At 36.4% G+C, this 15,401-nt stretch overlaps 1 protein-coding gene and 1 long non-coding RNA gene across 5 annotated transcripts in view; one reads left to right on the forward strand and one right to left on the reverse strand.

Annotated features, from left to right (window-relative positions):
- Window positions 1–10,079, forward strand: part of LOC103722457 (uncharacterized) — a 48,395-nt gene extending 38,316 nt beyond the window's left edge. For 3 of the 4 annotated variants that reach the window (XR_016398991.1, XR_003388604.4, XM_008813023.5), the window contains 2 exons: window positions 9,243–9,589; window positions 9,685–10,079. Coding sequence is in view for 2 of the 4 variants with exons in the window: in XM_008813023.5 (XP_008811245.3) it covers window positions 9,243–9,589; window positions 9,685–9,697 (360 nt within the window). In the remaining 2 variants the exon portion in view is untranslated. Of the gene's footprint in view, window positions 1–9,242; window positions 9,590–9,664 lie in introns of all 4 variants that reach the window. The other variant, XM_039131813.3, reaches the window with a different exon arrangement.
- On the reverse strand, window positions 3,708–5,128 carry LOC149750917 (uncharacterized). Its single transcript, XR_016398993.1, has 2 exons — window positions 4,956–5,128; window positions 3,708–4,794 (listed from the first exon to the last, which is right to left on the reverse strand). It is a non-coding gene; the product is annotated as an uncharacterized LOC149750917 (long non-coding RNA).
- Window positions 10,080–15,401: the final 5,322 nt, after the last annotated feature.

Genomic DNA, 15,401 nt, shown 5'->3' on the forward strand with positions numbered 1-15,401 from the left:
AAGACACATCATTCAGACCAATATTAGTACACTTTGAAGATAAGAAATGATATGTTTCAGATGCGTATCAGGGCAAGCAATCAAGGCATCAGAATTATTCTATTTTTCTTAAGCTGTAATTTTATCTAGAAATTCATATTGAGTTATTCCCCAAAATGATGCAATCATTGAAGCATATAATGAAGGTTACAAAAATATAATGATAGAGGCATTTTTAAATTAAGTTTAAGCTTTTATACAACATCAGATTCTGAATTTCATAAAAATTTTCAAGGAGCCTTTCAGGATTATAATTTGAGATATGCATCTTCTACATTGTAGCTCATCTTAAATTATTAAGATTGAAGACACATATTTCAAGAACATTAGAGCACATCCAGAGTCTTTGTAATTCATATTGAATTTTGGTACAAATTGGAGGATATTATGTACTAATGTTAGGCAAGATAAAAGATATGTCAGAATCAATCCATTTTGCCTAATTTGCAAATTCAAATAATTTTTTTTTATTTTTCAAAATATATTCATTAAAACAAAATGATGTTGTTGTTGGTAATAACATGTTTCAATCAAAATTTATAGGCATGAAGCATTACAAGTTATATCTAGGAAAGATCTTTGCTATTTGAATATTGAAAACACATAATTCAAAATATGCAAAACATAACAAGCATGTCATGGATCAAAATCAATTCTTTTCAAATAAAATTTCCTTTATTTAAATACAATTTAGCACTGATTTTATCCTTAAGGTGTGTTTTCAAGTGATTCAAACTTCATTTGATTTTTCACAACCTTCTTATATATTTTTATTTATTTATCATTCATTCCCCAAATTTTTAATTTCTTTCTTTAACCATTCAATGAACATTTTGATTATCTTCATTTATTTTTCGGTTTTACTTTTCTATGCTCTATATTCTATTTGCTCCCTATCCGGTGGAGTTGGAAGGGGCACGAGGTACTACCACTAGCCTCCCTCTTGTGCCGTCCCTAATATGCCCTGCACCGAATAGTTGGGTCAAATAGTGCCGGGTACTACCACTAGCCTCCCCATTGGCACCATCCCTATGATGAGCAATATAGAAGGTTTAAAATGTTCACTTCAACCTTTTCCTGTAATTAATTACGGATTTTATCTCTTCCAAAGGAATGTTCATATTAGTCTCACAAATGTGCCGAATGTATTATGCTTGTTTTGCTTTTTCTTAAGATTGAAGTATTTGCCTTTACTTAGATTTTACTTCTCTTGAATAATATCCATTTTCTTTTCTTTACCTCTCTCTCTTTTTGTTATTTTCAAGTAGTTACATGAAAGAGCAGAATAAAGAATTAATCTAATATGCTGCATATAAATATATATCATGCAAACAGCATTTTCATTATGCCCAATGATTCATAGCTTATCACAAGTTATTTTGAATTAGAGATTTGAGGCATAAACTTGTGTATTTCATGGTTATGCATTATATAGGAAAAAGTAAACTTCAATTTAATCACACCATGAAACAATCATCACTAGCATGAGAATGAAGCATGATATCAAGATGATCAGCAATTAAAGGTTTAATCATGCTACCATATAATTTCAGATTATTGATTTTGCTCAACTAACTCACAAGAGAAGAGTTTAGATTACCAGTGTATTTAGCATTCTTCAAGCCAAATACCTTTTAGATTCTTTACACCCTTGGCTGAAGAAAATCTCTCTCCTTTTTTGTTTGCAAAGGAATGTTTATTGTATCTTTCATCAAGGTGTCCTTCAAGTTGAAATTTCTTGCTCATAAATCCTGTATCATTAATAAACTCTTTTTCTTTCTTGAAGGAAAGTCATTAGTTTCTTCAAGATACAAAACATTCATACAATATATTTCTTTAGCTAGATGACTCAACATAAGATATGACAATAATTGAATATTAAGTCACTTTACTCAAGAGATTGTCTAAATATAAGCAAGCACAAGTCACTTGAACTAAAGAGATAATTTTATTAAATAATATGGTTCAAGGACACCCATGTGAGGCAATAGGAAGATTTATCAAAGTCAAACCAATTTTTTTTTATTTTCAGAAGCAATTTAGCTTAGATTCTATTTGCCTAAAATAATTATCAATAAAATATACCAGTTAAGTTTTAATCAAGTTATTTTAAATAGTTGTTTCTATCAAAATTCTGGTTATGATTCGGCTTTCAATACAAATAATCTTGTTTTAGAGAGATAGGCAATTTTCTTTTAGATTAATTAAGATTTTATATTTGACTTATGGGAGATGGTTCAAAGGAATTAATATTCATACTTTTAGAATATTTTTATGCTCAGATTAAACATGACGTGTTAACATTAATCAATAGAATTCGAGATAATTTTATGTAAGGATATTAATCATTCAATCAAGGATACAGTGATTATACTAAATGAGACACTTTAAAGATCAGATTTATTAATCTTAGATTTTTTGAATAGTCTTGAGAATTACTAAAAAAAAAAATCATTGTTATAAAACTTTTTAGTAGAATTTTCATTATGATCACGACACATTAATCATTTATGATTGAAACATATGATGCATACATGCGACTTATAGAGTAAATCATAATATATTTCAAATAATCACATAAGGAATGAGTGATATTATGATAAATTATACTCATACCTTCATAAATAATGAAATAAGATTTCATAAGTATTATGCTCAATAAAGTTTTAACATGAAGGTATGAAATCAGCATCAAGTGTTTATACTAGAGAGGAAATTTAGATTTTTGTAAACTTGAAGAAGAAGGTTATATATATATCCATTCATTGTTTTCTTATCATGATGCAAGCACTAGAAAGTTTCATGCTAAACTCGTTGAGATAAAATTTAACATATGAGGCATTTAAAAACTTTGATGCAGAGAGTATCGTAATTTCATAAAAAAGATAATTTCAATACACGAAGTAGAATGTTAAACCTTATACTAAATTTAATGAATAAAATGAGACTTATCTTTAATTATGTGTCAATGCATCCATTTGTATGAAAATTTCATTTGTTCCATGGGTAGCTTGGCACACCTACATCTATACCCTCATATTTTTCATTTTGGGTACCCAAGCTTGCTTGGGTCCTTGAGGGTTAGTGCATATGGTTCCTTTTGGAATCCAAATTTGTTTAATCGTAATAACTTTACCATTTGATTTATTCGAATTAGAACCATAAGTAAAGTTTTTATGCCCAATCTTTTTATATTTGAAATAAGTTATCTTATTTGATGGTTTGCTTGGCAAATTGATAACCTTTTTCTTTAGGGTTTTATTATTGAGCAAAGGAATCCAGCCAAGTCTTGATTTATCAAAAACAGCATGTTGGCTTTCAAACATCGTTTTTAATTTTTCTGAACTTACAGTGGATTTGTTAATAAAAGATTTTAATTGGTTGATTTCTTCATTTAGGTTTTGATTTTCTTTAATTAAATTCTGATTTTTCTGAATCAATTGTTCTGAATTTAACCTTAAGCTTTCATTTTCAGAATTTAGTTTGTCTTGTATTTCACCAAAAGAATTTCTTTCTTTTGAAATTTTTAGATTTAGTTTCTTAGAATTTTTATTCTTCATAGCTAGTTTTCTACATTCACAATACAATTCATGAAAAGCATTTAATAATTCATCATAAGAAAATTCTTCTTGAAAATCATTTGATGTAAGAGTAGATTCAGATTGTACCTTATCTTCTTGTGCCATAAAGCACAAGTTAGTTACCCCTTGTATTTCTTTGGAGCTAGTATCATCATTGTTGCTCCTAACTTTTATTTTCTTGCTTGACTCTTCCTTGGTCAAGGCTTTCTTCCTTTTTATCTCTTTCTTACTTTCTTCTTGCTTCCTCTTCTTCTTTGTCTTTAGGAAGCTTTTGAATTTTTCGGTGTTTGGGTATGGATCCTTGTTTTCATCACCGAATTCTTCATTTGTTGTTCTTTCTTCCGGATTGGGAGATTCAACATCGTTTTCTGCAGGCTCACTGTTAGTATGTAATTGAAGCATATGTGAGCTAAACAGAATATTGTCATAAATATTTTCTAAAGTATCCCAGATTTCCTTAGCAGATAAACATGCAGAGATTTTATTAAATTCAGTTTCATGGATAGCACAATATAGTATGTTCATAGCATTAGCATTCAATTGTGCTAAGTCTTTTTCATTAATAGTGTGAGAGAGTGAGTGAGGGCCTCTAGTAATGATGTACCATAATTCATAGTTTGAAGCTTGAATGAATATCCTCATTCTAGCTTTCCAATAAGTGTAGTTTGTGCCATTAAATAGAGGTGGTCTATCAATTAATTGTCCCTCTCCTATAGAACATCCCACTTGGGTTGTCATGATCTTTAACTCTTGATTGTGAGATCAATGGGTACTATTAGAGCACCTTGCTCTGATACCACTTGTTGCCCAAGGTGACAATCCAAGAGGGGGGGGGGTGAATTGGTTTCTTCTAAATTTTTGGTACTTTTAAAACTTTCTTAATTAAGTGCGATGGATGCTCTCTTAGGTTATTTAAGTGAGTTAATCTAATGCAAGAAGAGAAGATAAAGCAAGAGAAAATGAAAGCACAAACACAATGCAAACACACCAATATATAGTGGTTCGGTGCTCTCCTTAGCACCTACGTCCACTCCCCAAGCGTACCCTTGGGAATTCACTATAATCTTGCGGATTACAGTTGGATTATTTTCCGGGCTCACAATCCAAAAACCTTGTTGGTTTTACGGGCTCACCAACGAACCTATACACTTGGTTTTCCGGGCTCACCAAGAACCTTTGTTGGTTTTACGGGCTCACCAACGAACCTATACACTTTGTTTTTCCGGGTTCACCAAAAATCTTTGTTGGTTTTGCGGGCTCACCAACGAACCTTTGTACTTTGGTTTTCCGGGTTCACCAAAAACCTTTGTTGGTTTTGCGGGCTCACCAACGAACCTTGTTGGTTTTGCGGGCTCACCAACGAACCTATACAACTTTGGTTTTCCGGGTTCACCAAAAACCTTTGTTGGTTTTGCGGGCTTACCAACGAACCTTTACAAAGTGTTTAAACAAATGAAAAGAAAAGATTTAAACTCCTAGATGAGCATATAAAGCAATATGAACAACAAGAAGAGTTAGACAGAAATTATCGCTTTGAAGTCGCTTTGCTCTTCTTGGTCAATGAAGCTTCACTCTTCAATGGGGGAAGGAGCTCTTAATGCCTCTTTGAATCTGCTCAATCCCTTTCTTTGATTCTTGAATGAAGCTCTTGATGAAGCTTGTCTTGCTAGGGTTCTCTCTTGAATGCACTTGATGTATTTTCCCCAAAGCTTGCTTCCTCTGATGAATACTCCCTCTTAAATACTTCTCCAACCTCCAAATAGTCCTTTCTGACCGTTGGATTGAAGAAACTAGCCGTTTATAGCCGTTGGGAGTCCAAAAAGCATTTCTGCACAACTAGCCGTTATGTTCAGCCCGTGTTTGGGTCGGCTCAACCTGTCCTTGGGTCGACCCAACCTTTACTTGGGTCGACTCAACCATTTCTTGGGTCGACCCTCTCAGAAAACACAGAAACTTGAAATTCAGCCTTCTGTTGCCTTGGGTCGACTCAACCTTTCCTTGGGTCGACTCAAGGTTTACTTGGGTCGACTCAACTTCTTCTTGGGTCGACCCTCTCAGTAAATCCAGAGAGCATTCTTCCTTTGCATTTTGAGGTTCTTTGGAGGTTGGGTCGACTCTTGCTTACCTTGGGTCGACCCAACTCACTGTTCATTTGTGCTGTTTTTGCAGGAGTGTGCCAGATGATTCCTCGATGTGCCGGGGTCGACCCAATCAACCTATGGGTCGACTCAATCCACACTTTGCTGCATTCTCAAGGTTAGATTCATCCAAATGAACAAGACCATATATATATTTCCAATTAAGCAAATGTACTGAGAGCAATGAACTTATAAATGAAGTATCAATTTTAACTTATAGCATACTCTAGAGAATTGCTTGTTAATCATCAAAATAACACTATCATCCTCAGGGACCTTATTCCACTTCAACCTTTGCTTGAATGGAGCCTAAGAGTTCCCATGTCAAATTCTTCTAGATACATGCAAAAGTGATATCCATGTTATCTTTCCAAGCAGGAAGGTTATTTGCCTGGAAGAAGGGACTAAGATCAATCCATGTTCTTATTTATGAAATATTAGGTTCGGAATAGGTCAGCATGGTTAACGAACCCAAGTGCAAACACTCTTTAGATGCATGAACAAGTACAAGAAAACTTCTTTTCCATGTCAGAAGTAGTTCTTTTTATTAGCTGCATTAGTTAAAGCCACTTGTGGATTATGGAAACCACTCAGAACACTTATCTATGCAATTATATTTTGCTCACAAAATTCCTACTTCATGGGATTTTCTTAGGTGAGTGGGCATGCATAATAGTTTTCCTATGTGCTTGCCATCTACCATTGACTGGTGCAAGTAGGCTTGCATGAAGGCTGACTGACACACTAAGAATTGCTTACATGAACTTTCGTGAGCCAGTGAATAGCAGATAGCTACTTATATTAATTGTTCACAGCTACAAATTTAAGTCTTTGACTCTAAACAGATTGGAGTGGAGGAAAAGGATTCATGTAGCTGAACCCAACTAATTTGGGATTAAGGCTTAATTGAGGTGAATTGAGTTGAATTTTACAAATTTAAATCTTGTCCCCTCTTACATGGAAGTGGCACAAGATGATACAAACAACAACCATGGGGTATTATGCTATTCATTTATTGGGATTTCGAATAAACCATACTTTAAATTTGCCTCTTTTAGCATAATGTAGTTCGTGGAGATGATATATAAAGATTTGCATATATTCTCAAAGACCAAAAAATGCCAAATACAACAATTGGCGAGGTTTTAAAAATTGGTACTGGTGGTAGTACCAGTTTTGGTCAAACTTGTATGGTATCAGCCCATCCTGTAACGATAGTGGTATATGGCTTCATCTTGGTACCATATTGGGATGGCAAAAATCCCTCTCTTTTCCTTGTTTATTTTTTTTCATGTTTCTATGCATAATAAGGCTACTAGGGTGGCATTATTTCATATTTTTAGCGATTTAGTTATATTTTTCAATGGATATGATATAGGAGTAATGATATCCGTATTCTTAGATTTTTCAAAATTTTATATTTTGATTATTTTTATGAAAAAATTATAATATATTGAACAATATATTTATTTTAAGAGTTTTTTTATGCACACCTAGTGGGTACTACATATATTTTTCAGTGGTTGATTGGATCATTTTGATGGGATAATTTACTTGGGGCTTCCAAACAAGCTGTTGGTTATCTAATCCAAGCCAAAAAATTATACATGCATGCACTACAGATATACACATGCTATAATTTTTATCCCCAAATTTTATTTATTTTATTTATTATTAATATTCTAATCCAAAAGTAATAATAATTTATAAAAATAAAATATTTGTTGAAAAACAAAATCACTTTGTTGTAGTTCATTATCCACCCCACAACATATAATCAATTCATGCCATACGAAAAGAGTGGCACGAATTTTCCTCATTTTTTTGTTTTTTGCCAATCCTTGCTATCAAGAAAAGGGGGAGAATCTCATTGAATGCACCCGCCGCTGCTCTAATATGCATGCTACCTCTCTCTCCTTCACCTCTCGTCCCCTTTTCTTTCTTTTCTCTCCTCTTCCCTTTCTTTCTCACCTGTCTTAGATTGCACAAAAGCAAGGAAGAGAGGCAGACTTCTCATGATGTGTGCTCAAAAAGGGGAAGGACACCCCACATGCCCCCCTTCCTCCTATTCTTATCTTTTTTTTTCTTAATTGCCATCTCAGTTAGAACAGCCTGCATACCAGTTGTACTGATATTGGTTTCAGTCGATACTGATCCAGTTTGACCGAGCTACACGAAACATGTGTCATACTAGCCAAACTGGAATCAGCACCGATAGGTACCCACCAGGTTTTGCCCCGTTTTGGCCGGGACAACTCATTTCCAGTAGTTTCGGCAACCCGGGATTAGTCCCAATGCTCTTTTTTGGCCAGACAAGTATGACACTGGTCATTCTGGCCCATTTCAGCTGGATTTCAAACCATCACAATTAGTTTTACTATATAAATTGTTTGGTTGTCAGGTTTTACTAAATGAGTTTATACAAAATCTAAATTAAAATAGTTTTAAGAAAACACTAGGTTGGTTCCTTTCCATAAAACTTTTTTCATAAAAATTGCATGTTAATACAACCTGAAAAATTTCTATAAAAAAGAGGCCCCTGTATTTTTCTTAAAGCCTGTTGAACAGAAAATCAGGTTTTATTGTTATCTGTTTGAACTTTGAAGAAACAACATAGACAACCAAACATCGGAACTATGAGAAGATTGAGTCCAATATGCCTTGGAAATGTTGTGAGTGGTTTCTTTTGGTCATCTAAGTGGCAGTTCTTACAATATCCTCCACTACTGAGATTTAAGAGTTTTGTTCACATTTGCTTATTGGTAAACATAGACCTTGGGCAACAATTAGATAAATTCATTTCATGTAGTTAGAGGTGGGTCTTCTAAAAACAAAGGGATAACATTGTGCAATATGTGGCCAGCGGACAGATGAGATCCATGAGCTTCACAGTCAGTACAATTGATGGACTGTTCAGATTTGTCCAAGCAGTTATCTGGGATCCATCAGCTACATATTGCAATTGAAATATGTGCAATGTGAACTTGTTACCATCTACAGATGAATACCATTTAAATTTTCTTTCATTTAGCCAAACTGTGGCATTAACTTTACATAAAAAACTTGCATAAATAAGTTAAGTCACAGATTTTCATAGATTTTCTTTTCTGTACTCTGGATTACTTGTTTGCTCAGAGTATGGTTAAATATCCTTTTCTTTTTAGAAAAGTTCCCTTTTCCCTTTTCCTGTTTCCACATCAATGACTGATCGGGGAATCAAAGGCCATGTTATTGGGATTTAGTGGCATCCTATCTCTCCATTTTTGTTCTTTTTTTTTTCTCTTTGGTCTTGTTCCTGCACCTATTTCTCTGACAGCATTTAGGGGTTTAAATGTTACTCTATCTACAATTCTTCTTCACTTAGCTAAGCCTTTTAACATTTGACAGCATTTTAGTCAATATAAAGTATAATTGATACTTGATGTATTTTATATCAGTATTCATCTAAATATTCTTACCGTGGTTTTTTGGGCCTTACTTCCAGCATGAGCTTGATTTTGATGGAGTCAACTCCACAAGAATCACAACCCAGGATCAACAAACTAGAATGAGTGCCTCTATGTTAATGGCTTCCCCAGTCACTCCAGTGCAATGTGGAGCTCAGCGGAACAGCAATCCCATGTTTGCAACTGCTCCATCCAGGTTTTCAAGGGGAGAGCAGCAACCATCCTTGATCCAACCTGGGAGATATTGTCATGGGGATGGTTCTTGGTCTCATCGTGAGAGCAACGGAGAAACTATAGAACCTCATATTACACAGCCATGCAATTCTGAAACGCAAAGACAAGACTGGGCAATGGACCTGAATGTCTACGACCCCCAGTTCAATTGGTAGGATTATTAGCAAGTTCTTAACAAAGAAACTCTTACAAAGAAACTGATATAAGACTCAATTCATACATGTAGCTAATGAACTGAGCATGCAGGAGATACGGATGAAGTCGAGCATGGTATATACCCAGTGGCTGATGGCAAGTTGCAGGCATGCACAGGGCAATCTTCTTTACAAACTTCGCCCCTGAAACTGTTTCTTTACAAACTCCATCCTTAGGATTTGAGTGCATGAACTTTCATACTCAGTTGTTTCTTTTGATTGATCCTTTGTGTTTGGTTATTGGCACTTATGTTATTTCTGTTTGTTACTTAACTATTCAGGTCATGATCTGACCTGTGTAGCCCCCCTAAGACTGCTTAACCCCAGGAATTTGTATCTGCTTTGGGGTAAGGAGGCTCAATTGCTGCCATGTAGCTCTTGGGTTATAGGCTGTCAAGTAATAGATTATTTTTTCTTTAATTTAGCAGATTCTTATTGATGTTTAAATCAGCATATGCTCGGTTGGCGCTAATTTTATAATGAGAGCTGCATCTAAGCCTCCTTCCAAGGTTGCAGGTGTTACCAACCAACTGGACCCTTGAACATTAGCTATTTTGGTGGCTGGGGTCTTTCTTGGACACATCCAAGTAGCAGGAAACATCAATCTGGATATTGATGTTACCAATTTTTGGACTTTGAGAGAAACCTGATTTAATAAGGAATTCTAAAATTGTTGGATATTGATAGAAAACCTGATTTTACAACAAAGAAATAATTCAAAAACTTATAAAAAAGATATCCTAGTATCTAGATTTCAAGAACTTCGAAAAGAGAAGGAAGAGAGATCATTCTGATTCAAGAGTGGAAGATAAAATGTAATGGATTATAAAAAGTTTTTAGAATTAATATTTAGTTAAATTATCCCATATCTAAAATCTTTAGCATCTACGTATGTTTGCACATTTATTATAACTAGCATTTTATGAAGTTGCTGGATTTCCCTACTTTTACATCCCAAAATATTCCTAGTTCATATATCTCTCTCTCTATATTTCCAAAATATTTCTAATTAATCTTATCTCAGTTATCTGTATATCATAACCGTAACCTAAAATTACAAGTTAGAGACATGGTAACTGCTACATACTCATAGAGCATTACCCCACACGTAAGTCAGGCATATAAAAGATGTCATGATAGAATAAATAAGATAGCAAAATAAAATCAAAACAACTAAAATTTGAAATTTAATAATTAACAAGTTCAAAACTATTGACAAACTTCAAGAATTTTGTCCATAAGAATCTAGTTGGAATTGTTATTCAATTGTTCAATCAAAGAAAGAAAACCTATAAAATACATGCAATAAATATTCTATGAACATAAACACTAGTTCTAGATTATGCTGAGAATTTTGCTCTTATATCTAGTTACACTCTCATATGGTCTTTATCAACAATTAGTTCTCTAAATCAGTAAAGAAAGAAGAAATCAAATAATGAGCTCAATAGCTAAGTAAGTAATACATACTTTATTTAGATAATTCAAGTAATAATTTAAATAAATTTTTTTATTAATACTAAGTATATAAGCAAATTTATTTTATTTTAATAGAATAGTTTTTATAATCAAGAATATTCATTCTCGCTCAAGTATTTAGATTTGTATTCATATTTAAATTTATGTTCATATCTGTAATGTCCGGGCCCACAACCTACTAGGCCCAATAAGAAATGGGCCCAGTTAAGGGTTTGGGCCCAAATTTCACTGTGGGCAGTGCTGTATAAGGTTTAAAAAAAAAAAAAAAACGAAGGGATAAGACCGACAGGGGGGGTTACCGCGCCCTCCTGCTGGCAGCCGATGCCGGCGCGCCGGAGACAGGGGGGGCGGCGGCCAGTCCCGAAATATGGAGGAAAGGAGAGGATGGGACGTCTCAGACGAGGGTTTCATCCTCTAATCAAATATTTAAGCCTCTGCCGGCAACCCCAAATCACAGACCCCCCTAAACACCGAACGAGAGAACGAAAGAGAGAGCCGAAGCCCTGGAGCCTAAGGCCAAGGAGCTCTGAAGCTCTGGGAAAGGAAGGACTACTAGGGAGGAAGCACTGCCGACTGCAACCGGCCAAGGTAAGGAGTTTTAGGGTTATGGTTTAATAGAAGTAAAGAAACCCCTCTGTGGGGTGCTCTCCCCCTCTGTGTCAACAGTGAAACAGAGGGGAGGAGGCCGACACAGGAGAGGGAGAAAAACCCACAAGCCCTAGGTCGGACTGGACTCACAGGCCGCGTACTCGATGACCACCCGGGCCGAACCCAACCGGGCTCGGCCTGCGGACGAACCGGACACCGCGGCCTCGGCCGCGGGTACCCTGGGGTTCGGGGGGCAGCCCCGGGCCGCCGGATCTGGCCGAGCCGGCAACAGAGGTGGCCACAAGGCCACCAACCCCGGCCGGACCACCACCTCTTCTCCGGCAAGGGGTGGTGGAGCCGGAAGGAAGAACCAAGGAGTAGAGAAAAAAAAAAAAGAAAGAAAAGAAGAAGAAAACGGAAGAGGAAGAAGAACAAAAAAAAAAAAAGAAAAAAAAGAGAGAGAGGGGGTACTTACCGCGGACCACGGCCTTACCTCGCCGTGGTCGGAGCCAGAGAAGTTCTCCCGGAGGAGATCGGCCTCGACCCCACCTCCCGGCTCTTTTCCTCTCCTCCGGCACCACTTCGAAGAAGAGGGAAAGGGCCGGCCTCCCACCGTCGCCGCCCCGAAGGGGAAGCACCACTCCGGGCTGGTAGATCGGGAGCCTCGCCTCCCCGGCCGCCTGCGAGAGGAGGGGAAGAACCGGAAGGCGGCGAGGGAAGAAGGAGGCCGGGGAGGGTTCGGTAAAGGTCGGAAGGAGGAGGAGGCCGTAGATCTGGCCGGATGAGAAGGAGGGGAGCCGGAGGACCGGCCGGAGACATGGGTCGGTAGAGACGAAGGAGAGAAGAGGGAGAGAGAGAGAGGGAAAGAAAGGGAGTGACCGAGAGGGGGAAGGCCACAGATCTGGCCGGAGGAGAAGAAGGTGAGCCGGAAGTTAAGGTTTCGGCGAAAAAAAAAAAAAAAAAAAAAAAGAGAGAGAGAGAGAGAGAGAGAGTCAGGGAGAGTGAGAGTTGCTTTGGCCGGAGGCGAAGAGGAAGACCGAAGGGCCGGCCGGAGCAACCAGGGCCTCCGGTGAGAGTGAAGGAGAGAACGAGGGAGAGGGAGACCCGAGAGGAGAGAGAGGAGAGCGGGAGATTAAGAGGCGGAAGCCTCTGGAAGGGGGGAGAAAGATCTGTTAACGGGTTCGCGGGTCGGATCCGAATCCGAACCCGCAACCCGTTAAGCCCAAAGAAAAAGAAAAAAAAAAGAAAAAGAAAAAAAAAAGAGAAAGAAAAAGAAAAAGAAAAAGAAAAAGGGAAAGGGTTTAGACAAATTTGACTAAACCCGAGCCCAATCAAATTGGGCTAAGTCTGGACAAGCCAGACTATAAATTTAACCCGAAATTAAACTCAATTAAGCTGGGAATTAAGCTTAGTGGCCAATCGGAAGGCCAATTAAGACTTATGAGCCCAGCCAAGACCCCAATACAAGGGAATTAGGCTTGGGCTAAATTTCAGGTAGAAAAAGAAATAATATATTGTTATTATGACATGATTGTAGGTGACTTAGGACTCGTCACCAGGACGCAGGAGACCTAGGAGAAAGGCAAATTACGGTAAGTAACTTGTTTTAATCTTGTTGTTAATCGTGTGTGTAAGTAACCTGTCCTAATCTTTTATGGATCATGCATGAAATTTAACCCGTTATACAAGTTATGATTATATGTGCTTTATGATTTCCATTGTGCCTACGAAATAAGTGGATTACATTATATCCTAAGATATGGATTATGAATTATGTGTATGAGTGGCATGTGTTAGCCATATAATTGGTGATTATGCATAAATCATGCTTATGTAGATTTCATAATGCATGTAAGGTGAATGGAATTGTATGTCATAACTTTTATTAGCATGAGCATAAAGCATGATGATGAATTGCCTCTAGTTGTTTGCACATCGTGCAAGGGGTACCTAAGGGTTTTGATGCTACGGGCCGAATGCAACTGAGCCGGCCTTGCCAGTGGCCGATAATGACTGAGCCAGCCCCGCCAGTGGCCGACTAATAACTGAGCAGGCCCCGCCAGTGACCATTAATGAATTCACCGTAGCATCTATGAGGTACTACCTATACGGAGCATTATTTATGAACTCTTAAGAGCTACTGACCTAATGTAACTGAGCCGGCCTTGCCAGTGGCCGAGAATGACTGAGCCAGCCCCGCCAGTGGCCGCCTAATAACTGAGCCGGTCCCGCCAGTGGCCAAGAAAGACTTCGCAGTAGCATTTAAGAGCATGACCACGGCAATGCCGGTGGCACGATTTTTCCTACATGTGCATATTACATGATTTCTTGATATTGTAGGATACTGTTTTATTTACTCAGCATGGATATTTTATGATTGATTTAGTAGCATACATGTCAGTTTCTCAAATCCTGATAAGCATGATTAATATTTTTAGTCGATTCGACAAGATTATGCAGGATTACTTACTGAGCCGTGTAGCTCATGCCTGTTCTTTTACGTTTTTTTTTTTAGATCACCACCAGTGACAGCTGCCAGAAGCATTTTTCTTTTGCTACAGGGCTTCTTTATTTTTGGGATGATATAAATAAACTTTTGTGTATATACAAACTATGTAGAAGCTATGTACTTTATATGAACCAGTGGGTTGTAATACTTTCTTTTGATATATACAAGTTACACTGCTTTTGACTACCTGTTTACCATGTACGAGGCTGCGTGCTATTGCGGGTAGTAGTCGGCAATAGCACGGCCGTGTCACGGATCCGGATCCGGGGCGTGACAATATCCATATTCATAAGAATAATTTAAAGTACTATAATTCAGTTCAACAACCTAAGAAACCTTGATCACACTTACACCATGTGGCCTGACTAGAGAAAATGGCCTAGAATATCGCACTTATATCTTACAAAGTGGGCTACAATCTCATAATTACACCCTATGTCAACGCAAGAATAGTAGGTTCTCGAATAGTCAAAATACCAATATATAACCCCAATTAGAGGGGTTCTTAGCGTAATCAGATTGCATGTCAAAGGTTCAGAACATATTAATGTTATTCATAAATCATATATATATATATATATATATATATATATATATATATATATATATATATATATATAATTAATTCTAAACAAATATGCACATTCAATAAAAAAGTTTCTAAAAAAATATGCATAATATTTGGTAATAAATATAATAATTCACTTGATCCATTTATTTTCCATTCAAAAGACAATTTCATAAAATTCATAACTTGCATGTTATTCAATTTATAACTAATTTGTTGTCAAATATTTATTTAGAAGCAAATAAATAGAAAAATTTAGAAAAGATGAATTATTACTTACCTTTAGAGCACACCCACTAAAAAATTCTAATTAAATTTTGAAAGTTTCTAGACAATCTAATATTTCAAGAATTATATTTTTACTAAAATATGGTCATGATAAATTCTAAAATAAAATTCTAGATTTTCGTCATCCTAGGATCTAAATGATACCTAATAATTACCAACCCAGTATGATCCTAAGCCTATATAGGACTGATCAATCTAAAGATTAATTCTGTATATTATTTATTCAAAATAGTACTTCGTAAGATATAATAAATTAAATTCAAATTACTTTATTATGTTCATAATCTTTAGATTAATATTTTACAGATACAAGTCCCTGAAACATATTTTACATAAT

This window comes from Phoenix dactylifera, chromosome 18 (genome assembly GCF_051530095.1).
Source record: "Phoenix dactylifera cultivar Ajwa chromosome 18, Ajwa_hap1_PhDact_Kaust_v1.1, whole genome shotgun sequence".
NCBI classification, from domain to species: domain Eukaryota; kingdom Viridiplantae; phylum Streptophyta; class Magnoliopsida; order Arecales; family Arecaceae; genus Phoenix; species Phoenix dactylifera.